We start from the raw sequence: 26078 nt of genomic DNA on the forward strand, positions 1-26078 counted from the left end.
GTTTGCAGAACAAAACAATTGGGTCAGGGTACATGCTAACACCGAGGTATTCATGCCAACATGTAGCGCTAGTTCTCAGGAAGGATAGACTACACAAATCCCAATGAAGGAAGGACAGGATAACAAGTTGGAAATAGCAGGAATAGAAGAGGATAGACCTGAGGTAAAGAGAAATCACAGGAACATGATACCAAGGAGGTCTGAATGTAGCAATAATGGCGTACCTCCTAATAAACCGCCATTTAATATAGACCACTGTTTACTGTGTTTACTCCTCGGTTATCTCAGTGCAATAAGACTGCATGCTCTGACAAATAATGTTAGATTTTAAGGGGTTTTTTTGTAAATTAATACTTTGCAAAAACAAGAGCCAATATGATATAGGCCTGGTAGTGTCAATGTCCTTAATTATAATGAAGTTTCTGAATAGCTTACTAAAAGGAGAATATCCCTTAAAAAGTATAAAGTTGTCCCATATTTGTGCGTAGCTATAGTTTTACTAACCCTTCTTTCTTTTTTCTGTGTTGAACTTCCTAGCTTTGGACAGTCATCCATATTTCTGCTGGGAGGATTGAAACGAGATGAAACCCCTGTGGCCCTGTTCACACATAGTGGAGACATTATGATAATGTCTGGTTTCAGCCGCCTACTGTATCACGCAGTTCCCAAGATCCTTCCCAATCTAGAAGGAAAGCCTTTGCCATCTTCCTTAGAGCCACCTCTCTCTGCTGACCTGCCTGCAGACTCTGTGATTGAGCCCTGCTCCGATGACGATTGGCAAACGTGTGCCAGATATTTGGAAGCATCCCGTATTAATGTGACTGTGAGACAGGTACTAGCTGAAGGTCAGAGCTTCTTGACTGCAACTAGGACAGAGAGCGAACAAAATGCCTTCTCCACAGACCATTGTGGAAAATTTAGTGAAACCAAAACACACAAGCCTATTACCAACAGATGAGCCTCTCTTCTTTTCACCATGACCTCAGATGCACGAAAAGCCAACACCTCACAGAAGAGATGGGATATGCCATTGAAAGACAATTGATTAACTCTGAAAATAAGTATGTATATGAACTTCAAAGCCAAAGTATATGGCTCAGGTGAGGAATATCAGTGCTGTTTCAGTCTCAGGATAGCAAATCTATGTATTTTGAGCTAGGTTATTTTGATGCTTTGCAGAAATCAAAACTTTTCTTAGCCTATAACTTTCTTGTGGTTTGCTTTGAGCTATCAGAGGGGAGGTTTCAAGTTGAAAAGCATATCTGGGTAATCCATAAAGTGCCAGATGGTCAGCTTAACTCTGAATTTCTTTGGCACAATTGCCTGTTCCCTCACTTTTTTTTTGTATTTGGGACCCTTCTGGGCATCAGTAGCATTCCTCTTCACACAAAAACTAGCTTATCTTTGCACATCATGTCATTAGGCAAGACTTTCTTCCACTGGTCTTATAAAGACTGATCTGCTTTTTGCAGATGAATTTTATGCCTCCCTTTGGCTGTGATATTTGTAGTTACCTCAGCGGCTTTCTCTGGGTCTAGCTGTCCCATAGTGCCTGAATTTGTGTGTGTCTGTGTCAGTTGAGCTACTTGAAAGACTGCTAGTATGCCAGCCAGCACTTCCCTAATTATAGATACGTTCATCCCCAACACCATATCAAGTGACCTTTGACATCTCCCAGCATAGCAGTGATTTTCAGACATTCTGTCATATCACTTGTTCTATAATGGATATTTTCCTTTGTCTCCAAAGATGCTTCCTTTCTGGATCAACATTCCCCTGCATTGTCTGATTGCTTTTCCCTGTGTTTTCCTGTGTCATCTAGAGCCTGCATACAGGTAGTTCTTAACTTATAATCACAATTGAGCCCAAGATTTCTGTCGCTACGTGAGACAGCCAATGAGTTTGCCCCATTTTATGATCTTTGCACAGTTGTTAAGTGAATCACTGCCACTGTTAAAATTAGTAACACGGTTGTTAAGTGAATCTGGCTTCCCCATGACTTTGCTTATCAGAAGGTTAAAAAAGGCAATCACCGGGACATTGCAACTGTCATAAATGCCAAGCTTCCAAATTTTGATCACATGGCCTTGGGGATGCTGTATAATGGTCGTAAGTGTGAAAAACAGTTGTAAGTCACTTTTTTTAGTGCCATTGTAACTTCGAACAGACACTAAACAAATGGTTGTAAGTTGAGGACTACCTGTAGTGGTGTTCTTGAGCCTGACTGGGTCCATGGCCAGGACCATGCAGTTGTCTGAAACCTCGCATAATTAGGTGTTTGCACTTTCTTCTTTGGGCACATTTTACTTCCTTGTCCAGATTTCTGACATTTCGAACATTTAATGGGAGTTATCTTATTTCATGTTCCTTTATCTCCCTTGGGGGTATTTCTTGGTACTTCACCTTTTTAAGAAGAAAATGCTTGTTCTTTTGGGGAGGAGGGGAATTTGATTTTCTCCCAGCCTTCCTTTTGTTCTTGTCAACAGCTACTACATCTCTTCCAGTCTTCTCTGCTTTTTGGCCTGCTGCATAGCCCTCAATTAGTTGTACTGTACCTCTCTGCAGCTCCTATATTCAGAAATGATCTAGGTAGAATCTGCATGAATAACTCTAACACTGTCAATCTGTAATAAATTGTACACAGTTCTCCCTGGGACACCCACTTATCACCAATTAGCAGTTGTCTCCTCCAGGGTAGCCCATGATTTATGAAAGCCTTGTTCTGCATTGAACACATAGTCTTAGAATTTTCAACTGTAAATCTGATGAGTTTTCTCATAGTGTTGGTCAATTGCCTCCCTCATAGCATTGTTTCCTGCCTGAGCTACTGGCAATTGCACGAACACTCAAAGGGCTCTTCCAGCAAAAATGGAAGCAATCCATTTTTGGTCAGCCCTGTGTTCTAGTCACTCTCTCAAACGTAGTAAGATAGTCCCGTGAATCTTCCTCCACCCCCAGTCTATGTAATTTCACTGGTACCATTGTGGTTTCAGCTCCCATATTTTTCTCTTCTGATTCTTTTTCCTATTCTACCTGTTTTTAACAGCTTCTACACAAGCTGTTTGAAAGTTCTCTACTGGTTTTCTAATCTTATTTATTCATTATTTATTAAATGTGTGCTGCCGATCTCATTATCGAGCAACTCTGGGCAGCTTACAGTATCATAAAAGCAATGCAAACAATTAAAATAGAAACATAACCACCTCCAGAATATGACATTCCTTCTGGACCCCAAGGCAGTTGACATATCCATGTTTTTAGGCCCTTACAGAAAACCAAGAACGTGAGGACAATTCTCACTTCTAAGGGGATGATGTTCCAAAGAGTGAGAGGCATGGACTTGGCCAACTGCAACTCCTTGATTGATGGGATCCACAGCATGCCTCTTCTGCAAGCACAAGTGGGGTGGGCCAGTCCCACTGGGGTGAGTTGGTTTCTCAAGTAGCTTGCACCCTTGTCAAAAAGGGCTTCAAATGTGATAATCAATACCTTAAATTGGATCTGGAAACAAACCAGCACCAGTGCAGCTCATGCAACAGAGGTATTACATGAGCCACCATAAGGGCTCCTGAAACTGTTCATGCTACTGCATTTTGTGCCAGCTCCAAATACGCTTCAAGGTTAGCCCCATGTAGAGCACATTGCAGCAATTCAAGCATGAGATAACCAGGGCATGAGTAACTGAGTTCAGGGCATCATAATTCAGGAAAGGGCACAACTGGAACACAACATGAAGTTGTGCAAAAGCTTTGCTAGCCAACTAGCAAAAAACATTCAGGTAATGCATGGGATCTTTCTGGGGAAGTGCAACTCCATCCAGAACTAAAGATGTTAAACTCCCGGATCTTGAGACTCCGCCTACAGTTTTATCTGAAGTCTGTTGTCCCTCATCCAGCCCCCAGGCACCGCAAAAGGGCAGCAACAGTAACATTTATTTCACCTGGCATGGAGATGTGAAGCTGAGTCATCAGTGATCTGATGATATTTCATCCCATGGTGATGGTGTTATGTAGGGCTACGTTTAGATGTTAAAAGGGAGTGGAGAGAGTACCCAGCCCTGCAGCACACCACAAAGATGCGGCCACAGGCGGGAGCTGTTGCTCCCTAACCTTGTGAGATGCATGCTTCTGTTCTAAGCTAAAGAGGAAGGCATCTAATAGAAACCTTTATGTAATCAACAAGCTAAGCACAGTTGATTCTTCTGTTAGATTTTGGTGCTGTGAGCAGCATGAGCAGTGCAAGGTAGAATTCACACCAGAAACGTAATCAAGAGGGTCAACGAGCATTACCATTGTCCTTCAGCAGCAAATGTGGAAGTGGCAAGATTCCTGACCAGGATGAAGTGCTGAGCTGAAGAGACAGTGGAAGGAATATTCCACGTTATTAATACTTGTCTGGCCAACATGAGCCTAGTAGTCTATGCTGTAATACCTGCAACTTCAGCCTTACGAAAAATCTCTGGCAGAGGCAAAATGAAATACAGGCAGCAACTTCGGACCAGTCAGCCTGGATGATGTGGTATTAGCTGAGGAATACAAGACCTATTTGCCAACACTGGGTGTAGAAGAGCCATTCTTACTGGGCAATTTCAGAGAGGAACCTAGGAGGATCCAAATATTTGGCAGAGGTACTTGGTTGTACATTCTGTAGTCATTTGACACCGGGCATGTCATCGACAGTTTTCCAGTTGCTCCCAAACTCTTTGCTCGGGTTTATGTCATCCTAGCAAAGCAGTACCAGGGCATGCACCTTTGTTGCATGCACTTCTGCCTAACAAATAGCATGCTACATACAAACGGCTGTTCTGCTTCGTGAAAAACCTAGTGGCTAACACCCACCCACAATCCATTTACTGTGATTTTAAAGTGGCTGCCATGAATGCCGTCAGGGGATGCTTCCCCAAAGTCACTTTAAAAGGCTGTTTCTTCTACCTCGCCCACAACATGAGGAAGCATTTGATAAGAAATGGAGCTGCCCATGACTTCACTAGCAATGCAGAGTTCGCTGTGAAGGCAAAAATGGTTGTGGCCTTGGCTTTTGTGCCTCTCCCAGACCTAGAAGAATACGTTGCTGTTTTAGAAGAATATCTGCCAGGAGAGCTGCAAACTGTTCTGAACTGGTTTGAGGACAACTACATAAGTCGTCCAGGCAGAAGAGGACAAGCAAGACAAGCACCTTTGTTCCCGATGGCCATATGGGAAACAAATGCGGGTCGAGAGGTTAAGTACGAACATGTAATTGCTCATTGGTGACTGCGTGCCCAATTGGGAATGTGCCATCTGATCATTTGGAAATTCATCAATGGGCTGCAGGAAGTCCAGAAAGGCAGAGACACATTTTAAGAAGAGCTGCATTCAGGATGTGGTGCTCCATTGAAACTAAAGAACTACCACATGACAGATAAACACATTGCCAGGATTGCCAGTGAATACAGCAACCAAAACCCTATTGGCTATTTATATGCCAGAGTACATAATTATCAAATTGCTTAATAAAAGATTCTATATGCCATACTGTAGTTTATTTTTATCATCCATTAATGCCAGTGTGTGGGAGAGAGGAATAAGCCAGATCAAGGAGGAAGGAGAAGGAAAGAGAGTGAGAGAGGAAGTACATAACACCAACAATGTCACACCTGACTTTGGCTGGCAGATCATGCTTCCCGTGAGAATCAGTTACACTTCTTTTTCCCAAGACTCCCTCTGTGAGGGTTTCCTCACCAGCTATTGTGGTGAGATAGGAAGTGTCAGTTAAAATTTACATAATATACAGGATGGTCTGGAGTAGCATTTCATTGGGATAAATATACATTTGAAGCTTTAAGATCGTACTGGGCTTTGATACCTATCTGCTAGAGGTGAATATTTGTCCTGTATATTTGTCTAGTCATGCCGGCCACATGACCACGGAGACGTCCTCGGACAAGTGCTGGCTTTTCGGCTTTGAAACGGAAATGAGCACCGGCCCCTAGAGTCGGAAACGACTAGCACGCGTGTGCAGGGAAACCTTTACATTTACTATTTGTCTACTAGAGATATTTTTATGTGCAATAAATGTGCAGAATATTAGCCCTTCCCTTCTTCATCTGAATTGTCCCGAGAAGACAATTCACCTCCCTGTGAGTTGTCCTCATCGCTGTGTCCCATCATTTGGCACAGTAGGGCTGATGTTTCTTCTGGTGGCAGGGGGGAAGTGCCTCTTCCCCTCCCTGCTTTGTCTAAATTGTCCCATGGCGGCAAGTTGTCCTCATATGCCATTGGCTGGGACGACTTGTTTCACATCCAGTCAGCAAGGACAACTTGACTGCAACGACCTGGCCTCGACAAGTTGTCCCATTCTGAATATCATTAGTCACTGGACAATGACCCTGTTTCAACTCCTGCAGTCACCTATTTGCTGTTTGGGACTTAATGGGGTCTTCAAACATATTCTTCAGCTGCACACAAAATCCTGCAAAATCATCCAGGAGCGGGCTGATCTGTGTGAGGAATGGAGTTGCCCATTGCACCACGGTTCCTGTCAGCAAACTGATGCTAAAGCCCATTTTATCCTGATCTGTTTAGACGTCCTCAGACCGCAAGCTCATTAATAGCCGACACTGCCTGAGGAATGAGCCATATGTCACTGACAGCCTATACATTTAATAATCATCAAACCTCATGAGGCACTTTGCTCACTGCATATGAGTACATCGACTTCCCTGAATACTAACTCTTCAGTGTTGGCTTTTCTGGAGCCATGCTGTGCTGACTAGAGAAATGCTGTAAGATTTTCCAATATATATAATCTATTAAGTGATATCAAGGATTCTTTTTGTGAGCAGGACGGGCTGTTTTATTTAAAACATCTTCCATTCTTGGAGCAAAATAATTAGAAATTATCTGGTGATTTTTCTTTTTTAAATGTCCTTTTTTCCTCCCTTGTCTATGAATACTAAAGCAGCCCTGTTCCATCAGCATCAGACCATTTATCTGCATACATAATGCAATCTTTGCAGCCTGCTTTCTTTAGGAGGAGATTGAAGAGAATGACTTTACAAATGGGAACAATGGAGTTGTAGAAGAAGCACCCAATAAGAAAATTAATCAGTGACTATCTCTGTTCCCCAAAAGGTAAATATATTGAAACAAATAAGGACAACAGTCTTTTATGCCCATCTATTTTAGTATCCTGGCTTCCTTATCTAGCTTTTAATGCAGTTTTAATTGCTAGAGTGCAGTGCTGTATCCCACAGGTATTTTGTCATACTTTCCCCATGAATAAGCTTACTCTTATTTTAAATTAAAGATCTATATCTAACTTGAAGAACAGTTTCTGTCATTACATCCCTCTTTATCCTCTCCTCACCTTATTTTCCTGTATTGCTTAAGCTTCTTTGTGCAAAACTCTCACCCTTTTCTCCGTTCTCTATTTAGCTATGCTATTTACTTGTTCTTTGCAGAAAAGGGGGCATCCACTCTCATTTTCTGCCTGAGATGGTCCCATAGGGTTGTATAAACCCTGCTTACTGTGGTCTTCGTACTAAGCTATGATTTAATTCATGGGTATGAAAAGGGTGGTCTACTAACACTTCTTTTAGTGGGCAGATACTCAATTTTTAATAATTTAGGCAAGAACAGAATTTTAAGAAACAGAATGGGCATCTTATGACTTAGTAACACTTCACATCCCTGTTTCATCCCCCCTCCCCATACACCAAAATCATTTAATCCCTTTTTGTGTCCCATTCCTTTTGGAGGACAACTCTTAAGCCAACAGAAGTACAGCATGCCTGTCTTAGTGTAATTATGTTTGCATCTAGGACCTCTTTCTAAGCAGGTATGTACAGGAATGCACTCAAAATGTTCTTCCTATAAAAATGTACTTAAGATACTATGAAATATTTCTAAGCAGAAAAGGGTACCTTATAGGAAGTCTGTTTTAAAAGAAATTTCCATCAATCATTTAATCCCAGGACAGTTAAAAATGCAGTTTGGCCTGGCATTGTTAATCCGTACGATGGGGATTACTATAGTAAGCACTTTACTGTGATCAATCTAGTCTGTGTAATAGCCGTTTTTCCATATAAAACAGACTTTTTTGGCGGGGGGAGGGGAATTATCCTTGCAGCACATAATAAAGATGTCTTGTTGTTGTACCCTCTGTTATTGCGTATTGACCACATTGTTGTAAATTCTGTTATTTATTTCATAAAATAATTGCAGTTTTGCAGAGCAGTGTGATTTTGCATTTTAAAGACAACTGGGCAACAAATCTGAGTCAGGTATGCATGTATGGAAAAACTGGCTGCTTTGAGATTTCCAGGGCGTGCAATGGTGAACTGACATCCTGCTGGCAGTGGGATCTCGATTATGAGGAAAATCACCATGCCTCCTGGAACCAATAAATTAGGAGTACCAAACTAACAGCGGTTATTGATCTTTTTGAACATTGTTCTTGGAGAAGACTCCTGAGAATACTTGATAGCCAAGAAAACAAACAGAATGAATCATCAAACAAATCAAGCCAGAGGTCACCCATGTCCAGGTTCAAATTATCCTATTTTGGACAAATTATGGTAAAACCAAACTCTCTGTAAAAGGCTCTAATACTGGGAAAAGTGGAAGTAAAGAAAAGGATGGCCATCACCAAGGTGGATGGACTCAGCTAAAATTACAATGAGTGCATTGTTGGGAGCATTGAAAGACCAGGTTAGAGATATATTGTCATGGAGAAAAATCTATCTGTGTGGTTATTAGCAGTCAAAAGTGATATGATGGCATAAAATCAATTGATCAATCACCAATCACTCGAAACAGGACCTAAGAGGAAGTGCTCCTAAAGTCTTTAATGGAAAGTTGCAATCTATGAAAGTTAAGGATTAGTTAGGTCCATCTAACTACAGAAAGGAGTTGTGGGATATCCTTCCTCTCTACCACAAATAAAAGTTCTATATCAGAGTCTGTATTCAGATCACTTTATTTTAGGTATGTTAATTTATCTGAAGGGACGTGATAGCTCAGTGGGTTAGGACGCTGAGCTTGTCAATCAGAAGGTCGGCAGTTTGGCGGGTCGAATCCCGAGTGCCGTGTAGCAGAGTGAGCGCCTGTTACTTGTCCCAGCTTCTGCCGACCTAGCAGTTCGAAAGTACGTAAAAATGCAAGTAGGAAAATAGGGACCACTACGGTGGGAAGGTAACAGCGTTCTGTGCGCCTTTGGTGTCTAGTCATGCCGGCCACATGACCACGGAATCATCCTCAGACAAGCGCTGGCTCTTCGGCTTTGAAACGGAGATGAGCACTGGCCCCTAGAGTCGGAAACGACTAGCACGCATGTGCGGGGGAACCTTTACCTTTAATTTATCTGATTTTCAGTTATGTTATTTATACTGTATTTTGCAATTGTATCAAGGAATTTGCCTGATTTTTTTATCAGACATTTACTGACCTTTATACAAATTATATTCTTAAGTTTACTATTAGATTTTTGGGTCTTCCCACAGTATTCTATGGAAGATGAAGTTAGCAACGCTAATTGCATTTTTATCAGTGTCAATGTTCTAATTGCGTGTGCGTTTGGCCATCCTAAGCTAAAAGAAAAAAGTACCTTTTCCTTCTCTTTTATGAAATGTACTCTCCCTTTGAAAAAAATTATTTTACATCACAAGATAAAGGAATTTGTTTTTATCTCTTGAAAAGAAGACAGTACAGCCTGAAAGCTGCAGATACTGCTCTGCTGGCAGCCAGGCCTGGTCCCCTCTTATAATATGTGAACAGTGTTTTTGTCTGTCAGAGATTGTTTTAGGTGCCCCAGGTCAAGTTTATGGGAGGCTTGCCTTATAAATGATATGTTGCCATTCATAATGCAATTCTTCCATCCCATGGTTGTTCCTGGTACAGCAACCAAGAACATTATAGCCAACGGAAACATTCAAATGTGAAACTTGCTACTATTAACAGAAATTGCTCAGAAGTACTCTGTGACTAAAATCTACGAAAAATCTATAAACCTAATTTCATTAGGTAACCTGAACAGGTTATTAAAGGTAGCTAGATGGAATGATATATTACAGTTGAGAAAAAGGCAAATCTAGATTAAAAAGTAGGCCTCAAAGCATAGCAGCAACATATTGGGAACAGCTGCTACTCTTGCTACTCCCAATGGCTTACAGGTAATTCTCACTTAATGTCCATTCATTCAGTGACCATTAAAAATTACAATGGCGCTAAAGAGACTAGTCCTTGATGTTTTGGCCATTATAACACACCTGCAGTCACATGAACATAATTCAGACCCATTTAGGCCCATCTGCATTTACAAGCACCTTTTGGTGCCCATCTACCCACTGCTGCCAGCTGGTTCTGCCAGCTGCCCGCCATTGTCACACCCACCACTGCATGCCAGCTAGGCCTCTTTTTCATACTGCCTTCTTTTGCAAAACCTCTGTTGGCACTCCACCCAATGCCTCTGTACACTAGCCAGGCCCTCCATTCTCATGTAAGTCAAGGCCTTTGTATCTGCTGGCCAGGGCCTCCATTCTGATGGTGTTTTGCATTCTGCACCTGGCCTTGCAGATACAGTAGTGACATGGTGTGGCAGATGTAGCAACAAGCAAGTCTGGGCAGTAGGGATCTCTGGCAGCAGCAGGTAGGCAGGCAGGCAGGCAAAAGGACAAAGATGGGGGGAGAGAGATGGGTGGAGGGCAGGGTTGAAGTGAAGGCAGTCCCTTACCTTTTTCCAAGAATTGCTTGGATCTGGGTACATCCTTGCCTAAAGACCGCATAGGATTCACTCAACAACAGAACTGGGATTGCTGCAACAGCCATCACTAAGCAGAGTGGTCATATGATGTTGCACTTAATGACTACATTGCTTAGTGATGGAGTTTCCAACTCCAATTAATCTCATTAAATGAAAACTGTCTGTACTTGCTTACAGTATTGGGAAAGAAAAGGCTGGGTCTTGGACTTTAAAAGAGCTAATTTCAATAAACTTAGAGAGACCTTGGGAAGAATTCCATGGATGAGAATCCTAAAGGGGAAAACAACTCAAGAAGCTTGGGAAATTTTGAAAAGTGAGATAATAAAGGCCCAGTCTAGCAAAATACCAACAAAGAAGGAAAATAACAGCTCTCAAAAGAAACCAGCATGGCTGCATAAAGAACTCTGATAAATTGAAAGATAAAGAGGAACAAATATAAGAATTTGAAAGAGGAGCACATAACTAAGGCAGAATATCAGCAAATAGCCCGTGCCTGCAAAGATGAAGTGAGGAAAGCTAAGGCTCAAAATGAACTAAGGCTTGCGACCAAAGTCAAAAATAAGAAAAGTTTCTTTCAACATATAAAAAACAAGAAAAAAGTTAAGGAAATGATTGGTCCATTAGTGGGGGAAAGTGGCAAGAAGGTGACAAGCAACAGGGAGAAAGCAAGAACTATTTAACTCGGGTTTTACATCTGTCTTTACACAAAGGGAAAAAAAACAGTCCAACCTACCAAAACCCGTGCCATAAAAAACAGAATAGAAATGCAAGTTAAGATAGGCAAGAAAATGGTAAGTGAGCACCTGTCCAGCCTAGACGAGTTCAAATCACCAGGACTAGATGGATTACACCCCAAGGTTCTCAAGGAACTGGCAGACGTGATCTCAGAACCACTGAACTATATTTTTCAAAGATCCTGGAGCACTGGAGAAATACCAGAGGACTGGAAAAGAGCTGATGTAGTTCCCATCTTCAAAAAAAATAGATCCAGGAATCTACAGACCTATCAGCCTGACCTCAATACCTGGGAAGATTCTGGAAAAGATAAACAACAAATCAGCGAACACCTTGATGCAAACAAAGTCATCACTAAAAGTCAACATGGGTTTGTCAAAAACAGATCATGCCAGACAAATCTTATTACATTCTTTTGACCAAGTGACAAAATTAGTGGACCAGAGGAATGCTGTAGATATAATTTACTTGGACTTCAGTAAGGCATTTGATAAAGTAGATCACAACCTACTACTTGATAAGATAGAAAAATTTGAGTTAGATAGCATCAACACCAGATGGATTCGTAGCTGGCTGACAGGCTGTACTCAGCGTGTGGTCCTCAATGGAATTGCATCTATATGGAAAGAAGTGTGTAGTGGAGTGCCCCAAAGCTGTTCTGGGCCCAGTGATCTTCAACATCTTCATCAACGATTTGGATGAGGGGATAGATGGGGAACTCATCAAATTTGCAGACGACACTAAGCTGGCAAGAATAGCCAACACTCCAGAAGATAGGTTTAACATACAGAAGGATCTTGACAGACTTGAATATTGGGCGCTATCTAACAAAATGAAATTCAATGGTGAAAAAAGTAAGGTTCTACATTTAGGCAGGAAAAATCAAATGCACAGGTATAGTATAGGCTCAATAGTAGTAACTGTGAGAGGGGTCTCGGAGTCTTAGTAGACAATCACTTCAATATGAGCCAGCAGTGTGCTGCAGCTGCCAAAAAAGCCAACACAGTGCTAGGCTGCATTAACAGAGGAATAGAATCAAGATCACGTGAAGTATTAATACCACTTTACAGTGCCTTGGTAAGGCCACACCTGGAATACTGCATCCAGTTTTGGTCACCATGATGTAAAAAAGATGTCGAGAAAGGATACAGAGAAGGGTAACAAAGATGATTGAGGGACTGGAGGCTAAAACATATAGGAACGGTTGCTGGAATTGGGTATTTGTAGTTTAACGAAGAGAAGGGTGAGGGGTGACATGATAGCAGTGTTCCAATATCTCGGGGTGCCACAAAGAAGAGGGAGTCAAGCTATTCTCCAAACCACCTGAAAGGAGGACAAGAAGCAATGGATGGAAACTAGTCAAGGAGAGAAGCAACCGAGAACTAAGGAGAAACTTCCTGACAGTTAGAACAATTAACTAGTGGAACAACCTGCCTCCAGAAGTGGTGAATGCTCCAACACTGGAAGTTTTTAAGAGGAGACTGGACAGCCATTTGCCTGAAATGGTATAGGGTTTCCTGCCTGAGCAGGGGGTTGGACTAGATGACCTCCAAGGTCCCTTCCAAATTATTATTATTAATGAAAACCCTTCAGACTGTGTAGCACTCAATAGTTAAATGGGGTTAATTGAAGTACAGCCCTTAAATGAGTCACAAATATTGGGGCAAAGTTTTTTATGTTGGTTGTGCATGATGTATGTGATAAAAAATATATGTCCTTGCTTAGTCATTGGTACATAAAGATTCAGCACACACACGTAGAAACCAGCTGTAGACTTGACAGTTAATAGCTTCTACCTTTTAGGATTGACATCAACATAACCATATACCGTACACCAAAGACTACTACATGGTAGACGTGAAGGTCTTGGAAAAGATATTCAGATGCCATGATGTGTACAATCAGAATCATACAGACAATGGTTTTCCCTCTGAAACTTTTCAGAAGCAAAAGTTGGTCTTTGAAGAGGCAAGATAGAAAGAATATTGTCACGCTTGAACTTGGGTGTTGGAGGAGATTCTTTGGTTCACCAAGAAAACAATTGGACCATCAAACAAATCAGCTCAGAGTTGTCACTCAAGGCACAGGTTTCCAGGCTTATATCATCCTGCCTTGGATACATTATGATCTCATATTGGGAAAGGTGGAAGGAAAGAGAAGAGTATGATCAGCAGTAAAGTGTATGGACTCAGTCACAGTGATAATGAGTGCACTATTGGAGGACTTGAAGCTCCAGGAGAAAATTTAGGTATGGGATCCCTAAAATTCAACATCAGCTTGATAGAAATATATCTCCAGGGAAAAAATAGTTAAGATATCCTGTTTAGTCATAAATCTAATCCAAGGTCAAATACATTCAGTGTTTCTATTCAATAGTCCAGGGCTATTCATCAATATCCAGATGAGATAAAAGAAAGCATGTGACTCAAATTGAGTCATATATCAGCAAACAAAATTTGCAATACGTATTTTGTGTTGCTTATGCAATTGTTCAAACAAATCTGGGCTGCTTCTTAAAAGTCCTTTCTACCTTACTGTAGCTGGCTTTTAACTCTGGTCTTTCCTCAGATTAATTCCAGTGTGTGATAGTTTTAATCAGGGGTAGGCAACCTCGGCTCTTTTATGACTTGTGGACTTCAACTCCCATAATTCCTGAGCCAGCCAGCATGGTTAGAAAGAGAAAAGGGTAAAAAAGGCAAGAAAAGAAGAGTTTAGGGGCTGGTAGATTTGCTTAAAGGAGTCCAGTTACCAAAAGGGGCACATGGAAACCTATTTTACTTTATTTAAAAGAGTTGTTACCTCTGAGAATAAATGGATGGCCAGAATAGCTCTTTCGAATGAAGGCAAATATAGATGTCCCAGGATTCAATTTCACAGAATAACTGTGTTTAACGGGAAAGTCTTTTGACAGCTTACAACAGTCTTCCAGCAAACAAAATAATGATTACTATATTAAAAAGATAATCTTATATAGATATCATGTAACCCCTAATACCTATAGGCAGAGTTTTAGGAGCTACATATATGACAAACGGATTTGTGAATTCTGGGCAAGATTGGGCGACTTAGGCAAGAAATGCTGCCCGGTCATTAGCCGAGATAGGCAGCCATAGAAGCTGAATAAGTAAGTAAGTAAATGAGGCTAGATGAAAGGAGCAAAGAAAAAGTGGTAGAGAAAGTAATTTTAGAAGAGTTTCTAGAGATACTCCATGATACTCCTTTTAGTTGCAAGAACACAACCCAAAAAAGGATCAAAGGGCAGTAGAACTGGCTATGCACTACATGCCAGGAAAAAGATCAGAAAGAAAGATGAGAAGAATAAGGTTTTGTCCATATACAAAGGAACAAATTGAACAAATACTAGATCACCAGGGATATTGGAAGAAGATGCTGGAACAATCCAATATCGTAGACATATTGGTCTAGACATACTGGTACATACAGAATTTTGGATAGATTTTATTAGCTAGAAATTTGTAAAGATATGGCCCATTAGTGTAAAGCCTTTTCTGTGTGTTAATTGGTAAAGCCAAAAGGGGAACATGATAGAGTTGCTATGGGGAGAGTGCATTTAATCTTATTCTTTTTTCTAAAATAGCCATGGAGGTTGTGGACCCTTTGCCACCATTGAGTAAAGGCAATGTGTGCTTTATTATCAAAGCTTTTGATAATCTAAACTGGCAATTTATGTTTCAGCAATTGGTGTAAATGGACTTTGGAAAATTTTTTATAAATGCAATTCAAACAATCTACCATACACTAACAGCTAGAATAATTTTAAATGGAGATTATATAGAAAACTTTTGACATCGAAAAAGGTACAAGACAGGGATGTCCATTATCCCCATTGTTATTTATACTAACATTGGGAATATTGACTAGAAATATTAGACAGGATATAGAAATCAAAGGATTGAAGATCAAGTATATAAATTACAAGCCTTTGTGGATGATTTGGTTTTTAATCTTGGAGGAGCCACTTGAAACAACTACTAAATTGTTAGAGAAAATAGAAAAGTTTGCAGATTGGAAATAAATAGAGAAAAGACTGAAGTATTAACAAAGAATTTAACAGATAAACAGAAAAGTCAACTTACAAAAAAGACAAATCTGCAAATAGCTAAAAAAGTTAAGTACCTAGGAATCTATTTAACAGCAAGATGTGTAACATTAAAAGAAGATAACTATGAAAGACTGCTAAAACAAATAAAATTGGATTTGGAAAAGTGGAAAAATCTCCAACTGTCACTGTTAGGAAGAATAGCTACAGTGAAAATGAATATTTTACCGAAAATACTCTTATTTCAAATGATTCCTGTAAAATTGGGAAAGGTCTTTTTTGGCAAGCTAAACACAATAGTACTGTCATTTATTTGGCAAGGGGAAAAAACACGAAGTAAAGTGAAAATGTTACAAGAAGCTAAAGATAGTGGTGGATTTAGGCTCCCGGATTGGAGACTATATTATCAAGCAGCTATTCTACCATGGCTTAAAGAATGGATAATGCTGAGAAATAAGACTATTGTACCTTGAGGGACATGACTTACAAATTGGTTGGCATGCCTTCCTACGGTATGGGAAGAATAAAACACAGATATATTTTCAAAGCCATCTTATAAGGAATGTACTTCTTTTAGAATGGGAAAGAATAAAGAAGAAAAATTATACTAAGCTACCTGAATGACTTTCAACAATGGAAGCTTTTGTTTACTCAAATTTAATTAACTATGACAAAGTTGTGACTTATAAAGATATCTTGGATAATGAAGAGAAATTGAAAGACAGACAAGATTTACGACGACATGGTATTGATTTAGTTAGCATGGTGGTGGCCATACTTTTAAATGGAAAAGATCTAAAGACAACAGGATTTTATAAAGAACAGACAGAATTTGATCAACCATTGTTAAAAACAGATGAAAACCTGATTAGGAAAGTCTGTAGATTTCTGCTAAATTTAAAGATGGAAGAAGAACAAGTAAAAGAAAATGATAACATGGGCAAAAAACTTTGGATATTCTATAGACTTGGAAGACTGGCAGAAACTGGGATAGAAATATCAGATTGATTAAAGCAGTCTCATATAAAGAAAACTTGTATAAAATGTTTCATAGATGGCATATGACACAAGTAAGATTAGCGAAAATGTTTAAAAACACTTTGAATAATTGCTGGAAATGTAAACAAAGGCCAGGTACTTACTATCATATCTGGTGGACATGCCCTAAAGCAAAAAAGTTTTGGGTTAAGATACATACATGGTTGGAAAAGATGACTAAAAGGCAGACAGAATTTATGCCAGAATTGTTTTTGTTAGGAATATTAGGATTTAATTATGAGGAGAATATTTAATATTGCATGTACTGACAGCAGCGAGAATAGCATTTGCCCAATACTGGAAAAATGAAAACTTACCAACTGAAGAGGTTTTAATTAAGAAAATGTTAGAATGTGCAGAAATGGATAGACTGACCGTTAGAGATTAAAGAGAAAGAAGATTCAGTTTATTATGGAACATGGGATAATTTTTACCAATGGTTAGGAAAACGAACTAGTGAGAAATAAATGTGGTATGTTACTTTGAATATATATATTAGTAAGAATGACATCTATTAACTGAGTTTTTGATTATCGTTTTACAACATGCAGAATTGACTTGGGAGGCCGGTGTGTGGTGTAGTTGGTTCACATAGTGTGGTGGGATGGAGGTTTTGTTGTCACTGTGTGTTGGGGGGAGAGAGCACGGGGGGGGGAGGCTCAGCTAATCTCAATGTACACATGTTGTACTTTGACAATAAAGGTTTATTATTTATTATAATAAATAAGAGTTGGCTGGGCACGGGTAGGGGCCTTCGACGTAGACCTAATAAGAGGCCCCTGATTATTTTTCTTTCAAAATTTTTTAGGGGGTTAGGGAGGCGGGAGGGTTCTTTTGGTTGTTTGGATAAGGGGGGCTATCCAACTACCGCTGTTCTGGCTAGGGCCGATGGAGATCGCAGGGGGGAGGAGCGGGGGTCGGTCACCTCCGGGGCTCCAGGGCTGGTCGTGGGGCTACCTATTCCCACGACATCAGGGAATGGCAGCAGATGTAGGAGCAGAGGGCCGTATCGATTTCAGGGAAGGCCTCTCCGCTGCTTACAAGCGGTGAGGCACTCCGACCCTCTGGCTCTACCCCAAGGTCCCGGGAGTGAGGGTGTGCAGCCCCCTGAGCTCCGGCTGGTGTATTTGAATGCCAGGTCCGTCTCTAATAAGGCTCCTCTCGTTCGTGATCTGGTCGAGGGTGAGCAGGCGGACCTGGCTTGCATCACGGAGACTTGGTTGGGCCCAGAGGGCGGGATTCCTCTGGTTGACCTTTGCCCACCAGGTTTCCGGGTGCTGCACCGGCCTCGGGCTCAGGGTAGGGGTGGGGGTGTGGCTGTTGTTATGAGGGAGACCTTGTGTCCGCGGGAGGCCACTGTTCCTCAGATAGTCGGGTGTGAGTCTCTCTTTTTGAGATGCGGCCCTGGTGCGCAGTTGGGCTTGCTGCTGGTGTACCTTTCGCCTAGTCACGCAGCAGCAGCCCTGCCTGAGCTGCTCGATGTCCTCTCTGGGCTGGTGGTTGAGTTCCCGAAACTTATAGTTTTGGGGGACTTCAATCTACCATCGCTGGGAGGGTCATCTGAGTTGGCTCGGGAGTTCATGGCTTCCATGACGGCCATGGACCTGACGCAAGTAATTTCGGGACCGACTCATGAGGGAGGCCACACCCTTGACCTAGTTTTTTTATCTGGACGGTGGTTAGATGATCTTGGTGGGGGCTCTCCAATTATTATGCCCCTGTCATGGACCGATCATCATCTCCTGCGGCTGGTCTTCCGTTTTGCCACCCCCCGCCGTGGGTGTTTGGAACCAATTAAATGGTACCGCCCCAGACGCTTAATGGATCCCCAGAGGTTCCAGGCAGCGCTGGGGTCCCCACCTGCCTCCCTTGCTCACAGCTCGGCAGATGCCTTAGTGGAAGCCTGGGAAAGGACGGCCACTGAGGCTCTTGACCGAGTTGTACCCCTGCGGCCCCTGACCCGGTGCAGATCCCGTCGAGCTCCATGGTTCTCTGCGGAGCTTCGGGAGATGAAGCGTCGGAGACGGGGCCTAGAGAGCGGTTGGAGGTCCAGCCGATCCGAATCCGACCGATTGCGACTAAGAGCCTATATTAGGTCTTATCTCGCTGCGATAAGGGAGGCGAGGTCTAACCACTTCGCCACCCTTATCGCGTCCGCAGATAATCGCCCGGCCGCCCTGTTTAGGGTGACTCGCTCCCTCCTAAATCAGGAGGTGAGGGAGGATCCCTTGCAGGGTCGTGCCGAGGAGTTTAACCAACATCTGTCGGACAAAATCGCTCGGATTCGGACCGGGCAGAGTCTGACGATCAGGACACTGGCGGTCTTGTCGATATCATCTGGGAGGAGTTTGATTCTGTGACTCCGGAGGAAGTGGACAGGATCATGGGGAGGCTGAGCACCACCACATGTTTATTGGACCCGTGCCCTTCCTGGCTGGTCTATGCAGCCCGGGAGAGGACACGCAGCTGGTTCCAGGCAGTTATATCGGCTTCTCTGAGTGAGGGTTGCTTCCCTGCTGTCTTGAAAGAGGCGGTGGTGAGGCCTCTCCTCAAGAAGCCTGCCTTGGACCCAGCTGTATTAAACAACTTTCGTCCTGTCTCCAACCTTCGCTTTCTTGCGAAGGTTGTTGAGAGTGTGGTGGCGCATCAACTCCCTCTGGTCCTGGATGAAGCGGATTATCTAGACCCGTACCAATCGGGTTTCAGGCCCGGGCACAGCACGGAGACGGCATTGGTCGCGCTGGTGAATGATCTCTGGAGGGCTCGGGACAGGGGATATTCCTCTGTTCTAGTCCTATTAGACCTCTCGGCTGCTTTCGATACCATCGACCATGGTATCTTGCTGCGGCGTCTCAGGGGATTGGGAGTGGGAGGCACAGTTTTACAGTGGTTCTCCTCCTATCTCCGGGGACGTTCGCAGTCGGTGTTGGCAGGAGGACAGAGGTCGACCGCGAGGTCTCTCATTTGTGGAGTTCCTCAGGGGTCGGTCCTCTCGCCTCTCCTGTTCAACATCTACATGAAACCGCTGGGTGAGATCATTCGTGGCTTTGGAGTTGGGTATCATCAGTACGCTGATGATACCCAACTTTTCCTTTCGACCCCAAACCACCCCAGTGATGCCCTCAACGTGATGTCCCGGTGCCTGGAGGCGGTTCGGGTCTGGATGGGGAGGAACAGACTCCAGCTCAACCCCGACAAGACTGAGTGGCTTTGCATACCTTCATCCCGGGTTTATTCGGATGTTCCACCTTTGGCTATGGGGGGTGAACTATTACCCCCCGTAGATAGGGCTCGCAACTTGGGTGTCCTAGATTCACGGCTCACCCTGGAAGACCATATAGGAGCTGTGACTAGGGGGGCCTTCGCCCAGGTTCGCCTGGTGCGCCAGTTGCGGCCCTATCTTAGCCGGGATGATTTGTGCACGCTCACTCATGCGCTCGTGTCCTCTCGTCTAGACTACTGCAACGCTCTCTACATGGGGCTGCCCTTGAGGACCACCCGGAAGCTCCAACTGGTACAGAATGCAGCCGCGAGAGTTGTGTTGGGAGTCTCCCGATACTCCCACGTTACACCGCTGCTCCGTGAGCTGCATTGGTTGCCAGTTGTCTTCCGGGTGAGATTCAAGGTACTGGTAACAGTGTTTAAAGCCCTTCATGGCATGGGGCCGGAGTACCTTAGGGAACATCTGCTGCCGGCATCAAGCTCCCTGCGCCCTGTGCGTTCCCACAGAGAGGGCCTCCTCAGGGTGCCACCGATCAGAGAATGTCGATTGGTGGTCCCCAGGGGGAGATCCTTCTCTGTGGGCGCTCCGGAGCTGTGGAATCAGCTACCGGTAGAGCTCCGGATGGCGCCCGATCTTCGCTCCTTTCGTCGCGATCTCAAGACGTTTCTGTTTGTTCAAGCCGGCCTAGCCTGATGGGGATTGGTGGGGTTTTTATTCTTGTGTTTTAATTTTAACTTGGTGCTTTAGAATTTGATTCCAACTGTTTTAATATGGGCAATTATTTAATCTTGTTTTAACGTTTGTATTTAGTATTTTATTCTGCCCTGTGAACCGCCCTGAGTCCTCAGGGAGAAGGGCGGTATATAAATATTATTAAATTAAATTAAATTAAATTAAATTATTATTATATTACAGTTATCTATTACTATATTAACTATTGTTAATTGAACATATGTACCCGGACAATAGCCTGTTTGCTAAAGAATGAGTGTCATTGGGGGATAACCTGAATGTTGATCCCAACCCTATCCTAATCCCAATCCCAATCCCAACCCCACCCTAAACCCTAATCTCTAACCCGATCCTATTTTATCCCTAACCCTATAAAAATTCAATAAAATCTTTTTAAAAAATGGATCGCCTATTATTTTAGAGCATTAGAGTGTCTCAAACTTTGGCGACTTTAAAATGGATGAACTTCAACTTCCAAAATTCCCCATCCAGCTAGCTAAATAAATAAATTGCCAAGTTTGAGAAACAGTACTTTAGGACAGGGGTAGGCAAGCTCGGCTCTTTTAGAGCCTTGGTGGAGCAGTGGGCTAATGCCTCCTTAAGTAACACCAGCTGCCTGAAATTAGTGCAGGTTCGCATCCCACCAGGCTCAAGGTTGACTCAGCCTTCCATCCTTCCGAGGTAGGTAAAATGAGGACCCAGATTGTTGGGGGCAATAAGCTGACTTTGTAAAAATGCCGCTTGGGGTGTGTGTGAAAGCCCTAATAAGCAGGCATATCCATAGAATGAAGGCTACTGCTAAGCTTGTAAGCCGCCTTGAGTCTTTGGAGAAGGGCGGGATATAAATGGAATTAAAATAAATAAAATAAAATAAAATTTTATGACTCATGGATTTCAACTCCCAGAATTCCTGAGTCAGCATAGCTGACTCAGGAATTCTGGGAGTTGAAGTCCATGAGTCATAAAAGAGCCGAGGTTGCCTACCCCTGCTTTAGGGGGAAACGAGAAGTGGAGAGTAACAGGGGAAAAGTTCGCCATTGGCCAGAACGGCAAATTTCATGCGGCTACAGTTTCCGCCATTCAAGGACAAGCGGAGAACACAAAAGCCCCTAAAAGCGCTCTTCTTCCTCTCGTAGAGGGAACAAGCCCGCCATCGGTCCACACCCCGCTTTTCTTCACAGGACAAAACGCACCCTCCCTCTCGTGGGATCCGCACCTAACGATTGGACCAGTTATTTCTTCCCCCCGCCCCTAAACGCACTTTCCCTCTCGCGATTGGTCTCCTCGAAACTTGGAACATCATCATCATCATCCGCCGCTTCCGCCTCTGGGCCCTGCTGCCGTTCGGCTGCGAATAAAGCCGCTCCCTCCTCCTCCTCCTCCTCCTCCGCGAGCGTCTTCTCCCGGGCGAGGCAAGCGCGGCTTCGGGCCAAGGGCGCGTCGTCCCCGCTTCAGAAGTGACGCTCTGGCCTAGGATTGGCGAAGGGTCCCGGTTGGGTTTCCGGTGCGATCAAGCAGCCCTGGGACGGGCGGTGGTAGTGGGTGCCTCTTAGACGGTTCCTTTCCGAGCCCGACGAGATGAAGCGCAGCGCCAAGAAGGGAGGCGGACAACCTCGTGCCAACGGCTGCAGCCTCCCGGCGAATGGCTGCGGTCGGAAAAACGGTTACGTGCCAGGTTTCGCCGGGCCCGAGGCTCACGGCCAGGTAAGGCGGTGGTGGTCGGAGCATCTCTCTGCACGAAGACGCGCCCGCCAGGATGCCTCTCGGGATGGCGGAGGCCTGCTCGGCGCTCGCTCCCCAGTCAAAGGGGCCTCGGGGCCGGAGCGGGCTGTGCCTTGCTGGAATCTCTCGCTGTCGGTCACGCGGCGGAGTGAGGAAAGGATGGCCTTGAGCGGTCGGCTTCCTCAGTGGCTTGTTTTCCTGCCCTCTTTTCCTGGGGCGTCGCGGCGGCATGGCGTCTCCTCGCTCTGACTTGTGTCAGAGGCAAAAGTTTCCCTTTCCCGTTTTTTTTGTTTTTTGTTTTTGTTTTTCCTAACTGGCTCTAGCTAGGTATACATGGCACACTGAATCATAAAATAACCACACAGGCTGCCCTCGTTTGTGTTTTTGGGGGGTTGTGCAAACAGTATTGCCTTTTCTACGGCTAACTATGGCAGGGTATGTCATGAGTATGCTGGGAACGTGAGTAGATGTTCAACTAGCACAGGAGTAGGCAACCTCGGCTCTTTTATGACTCGTGGACTTCAACTCCCAGAATTCCTGAGCCAGCTATGCTGGCTCAGGAATTCTGGGAGTTGAAGTCCACGAGTCATAAAAGAGCCGAGGTTGCCGACCCCTGAACTAGCAAAACGTTGAATCTCTAGTATTGAGCCTACAGCTTATTTCTAGAACACCTGCTAAAGTGTACACTATACTTTGATTGTAAGCGGTGTAAAACTGCCTTGATTTATGGCTGGCATGTCATTTGCTTTCTCCCACAAGCCTCTGAACATTTTGTAACTTGTACAAGTAGATTTGTATCATGTTGTAATGAGGCTTATTGGAGATTAATAGTTTTAAATTACATTTTGGCAAGATACTGATGTGTTTTCATAGAGTACAATGCTTATGGCCCTCAGAAAGCTTTCAGGAGTTCTCAGTTGTGTTTTAAATATGAGGGTCACAAAGAACTGCAACAGAAAAAAATGTGCTAAATTTGAGCTAACATTTTAATCATTGCTGTTCTGTGGATGATTCTTCCCCACTTCTTTAATTTTTTTATACACAAAAGGAAGTTACAAACAAGTTGGAGGGATTCACTTAAGTAACATTTATTTATTTATTTATTATTGGGACTTATATCCCGCCCTATCTCCCGAGGGACTCAGGGCGGCTAACAACAACAAAACTTAAAGGTCTCTCTGTACAGTAAATTAAAATTAAAAATTGAAATAAATTAAAGAATAGAGTTAAAATTGTAAACATAATTAAAATCCCTGTCAGTCCAGGTCAGCCAGGTGGAAAAGGAGTGTTTTGAGGCCGCGGCGAAAGGACTGGAGATCTTGGGCCATCCGAAGCTCAGGGGAGAGCTGGTTCCACAGGGCTGGCGCTCCCACAGAGAAGGCTCTTCCCCTGGGGGTCGCAAGCCGACATTGTCTAGCCGACGGTACCCTGAGGAGGCCTTCTCTGTGTGAGCGTACTGGGCGATGGGAATTCGTTCCGGCAGCAGATGGCCCTGCAAGTATCCCGGGCCTAAGCCATGTACTTAAAAACAGTATGCACTTAAAAATTCTTTTGTCAGTTCCCATGTTTGTTTTGTTCATAGTCTTAGCTCTTGCATTTATTAAAGGAAAAGTGTGCTGCCACCACGTGGCTGTTTTGGAGAAATTACAATGTGGGCAGTCAGACCCTCCTACCCTATGATGTATTTCCTCTTCCCTCCCCTTTCTGGGATGGACTTCCTCCTCCTTTGTCCCTAGAGCAGACATGTCAAACACAAGGCCCGGGGGCCGGATGCGGCCCGTGAAGTGGTTTCATGTGGCTCGCAAAGCCATCCTGGAAACAGTGAGGGAACGGCCCCCACTGCCTTGGCCCTGGCCCAGAGACCCTCCTTCTGCCAGAGACCCTCAGATCTGTCCCACTCCTGCCCAGGCATCCTTGATGCGAACGATGTAGAGCTGGCCACGCCCATCCAGTAGGCCATATGCACTCTAGCCACGTCCATCCAGTAGGCCACGCCTACCCTGGCCACGCCCACCCAGCCCCCTGAGGGCAACCGCAATACTGATGTGGCCCTCAATGAAATTGAGTTTGACACCCATGCCCTAGAGAATCTCCTCCATTAACCAGCTAACATGTGACAACAGCAGACATGTGCAGACACTGGGAGTATTACCATTTTCTGACCTTGGAAATATCTTGGAAATGCTGTACAAACATCATCGTAATGCACCCCACCTACTGTATTCAACTCTACATGCAATAAAGGTATTTCTGTATGATAAAAGGTGTTTTCCACTATCTGGAGAGAGCTGTTAATGTTAATGACATCTGCTTATATAGACCATAAAAGTCTTAACCAGAGATTAATTACAGTACAATGGCTTGGATCCAGAATAAAAAGTGATACTCTATCCTGCTATTCTTTTCCTCATTGTTTATTTCATTTAGTCTGTCCAAATGTTAAAGCTCAGAAATAGAGTTTGCACAAAATCCAAGATTGTAAATGTAAATGTTAATCAAAATCATAGCCTGAAATGAAATCAAACAATATTTTCCTCCTCCCTATTTTTAACTGGGAAAGCCTGCTAACAAAACTAGCAAAAAGTATTGTCCCCAGTCAAATTGAAGTTCTGATGCAGTCTAGTTCATAAAGCTTTCTAGATTTCCACAGAGTTGAAACTTTCCCACTCTTGCAATAATACAGTCATGGCCGAAATTGTTGGCACCCCAGAAATTTTTCAAGGAAATCAAGTATTTCTCACAGAAAAGTATTGCAGGAACACATGTTTTGCTATACACAGGTTTATTCCCTTTGTGTGTATTGGAACACAACAAACAAGGGAGGAAAAAAAGCAAATTGGACATAATGTCAAACAAAACTCCAAAAATGGGCTGGACAAAATTATTGGCACCCTTTCAAAATTGTGGATAAATAAGATTGTTTCAAGCATGTGATGCTCCTTTAAACTCACCTGGGGCAAGTAACAGGTGTGGGCAATATAAAAATCACACCTGAAAGCAGATAAAAAGGAGAGAAGTTCACTTAGTCTTTTCATTGTGTGTCTGTGTGTGCCACACTAAGCATGGACAACAGAAAGAGGACAAGAGAACTGTCTGAGGACTTGAGAACCAAAATTGTGGGCAAATATCAACAATCTCAAGGTTACAAGTCCATCTGCAGAGATCTAGATTTGCCTTTGTCCGCAGTGCGCAACATTATCAAGAAGTTTGCAACCCATGCCACTGTAGCGAATCTCCCTGGTCGTGGACAGAAGAGAAAAATTGATGAAAGGTTGCAACGCAGGATAGTCCGGATGGTGGATAAGTAGCCCCAAACAAGTTCTAAAGGAATGCATGCTGTCCTGCAGGCTCAGGGAGCATCAGTGTCAGCACGAACTATCCGTCGACATTTAAATGAAATGAAACGCTATGGCAGGAGGACCCCACTGCTGACACAGAGATATAAAAAAGCAAGATTACAGTTTGCCAAAATGTGCTTGAGTAAGCCAAAGTCCTTCTGGGAAAACGTCTTGTGGACAGATGAGACCAAGATAGAGCTTTTTGGTAAAGCACATCATTCTACTGTTTACTGAAAACTAAATGAGGCCTACAAAGAAAAGAACACAGTACCTACAGTGAAATATGGTGGAGGTTCAATGATGTTTTGGGGTTGTTTGCACACATTCAAGGCACCCTCTGGCACTGGGTGCCTTGAATGTGTGCAAGGCATCATGAAATCTGAGGATTACCAAAGGATTTTGCGTCACACTGTAGAGCCCAGTGTCAGAAAGCTGGGTTTGCGTCCAAGATCTTGGGTCTTCCAGCAGGACAATGACCCCAAACATACGT

The 26078-nt window shown here is 43.4% G+C and overlaps 2 protein-coding genes across 10 annotated transcripts in view; both read left to right on the plus strand.

Annotated features, from left to right (window-relative positions):
* ALKBH1 (alkB homolog 1, histone H2A dioxygenase) overlaps window positions 1-8939 on the plus strand; it is a 30084-nt gene extending 21145 nt beyond the window's left edge. The window contains exon 6 of the mRNA XM_083375563.1: window positions 538-8939. Within this exon, the coding sequence (XP_083231689.1) occupies window positions 538-958 (421 nt within the window). The 3' untranslated portion in view covers window positions 959-8939. The remainder of the gene's footprint in view (window positions 1-537) is intronic.
* A 12914-nt stretch (window positions 8940-21853) lies between these two features.
* The window catches only part of SPTLC2 (serine palmitoyltransferase long chain base subunit 2), a 57468-nt gene continuing 53243 nt past the window's right edge, over window positions 21854-26078 (plus strand). For all 9 annotated transcript variants that reach the window (XR_014493960.1, XR_014493961.1, XR_014493962.1 and 6 more), the window contains exon 1: window positions 21854-22232. Coding sequence is in view for 1 of the 9 variants with exons in the window: in XM_083375411.1 (XP_083231537.1) it covers window positions 22107-22232 (126 nt within the window). In the remaining 8 variants the exon portion in view is untranslated. The remainder of the gene's footprint in view (window positions 22233-26078) is intronic.

Source organism: Vipera ursinii (genome assembly GCF_947247035.1).
Source record: "Vipera ursinii genome assembly, chromosome: 1".
Taxonomy (NCBI): domain Eukaryota; kingdom Metazoa; phylum Chordata; class Lepidosauria; order Squamata; family Viperidae; genus Vipera; species Vipera ursinii.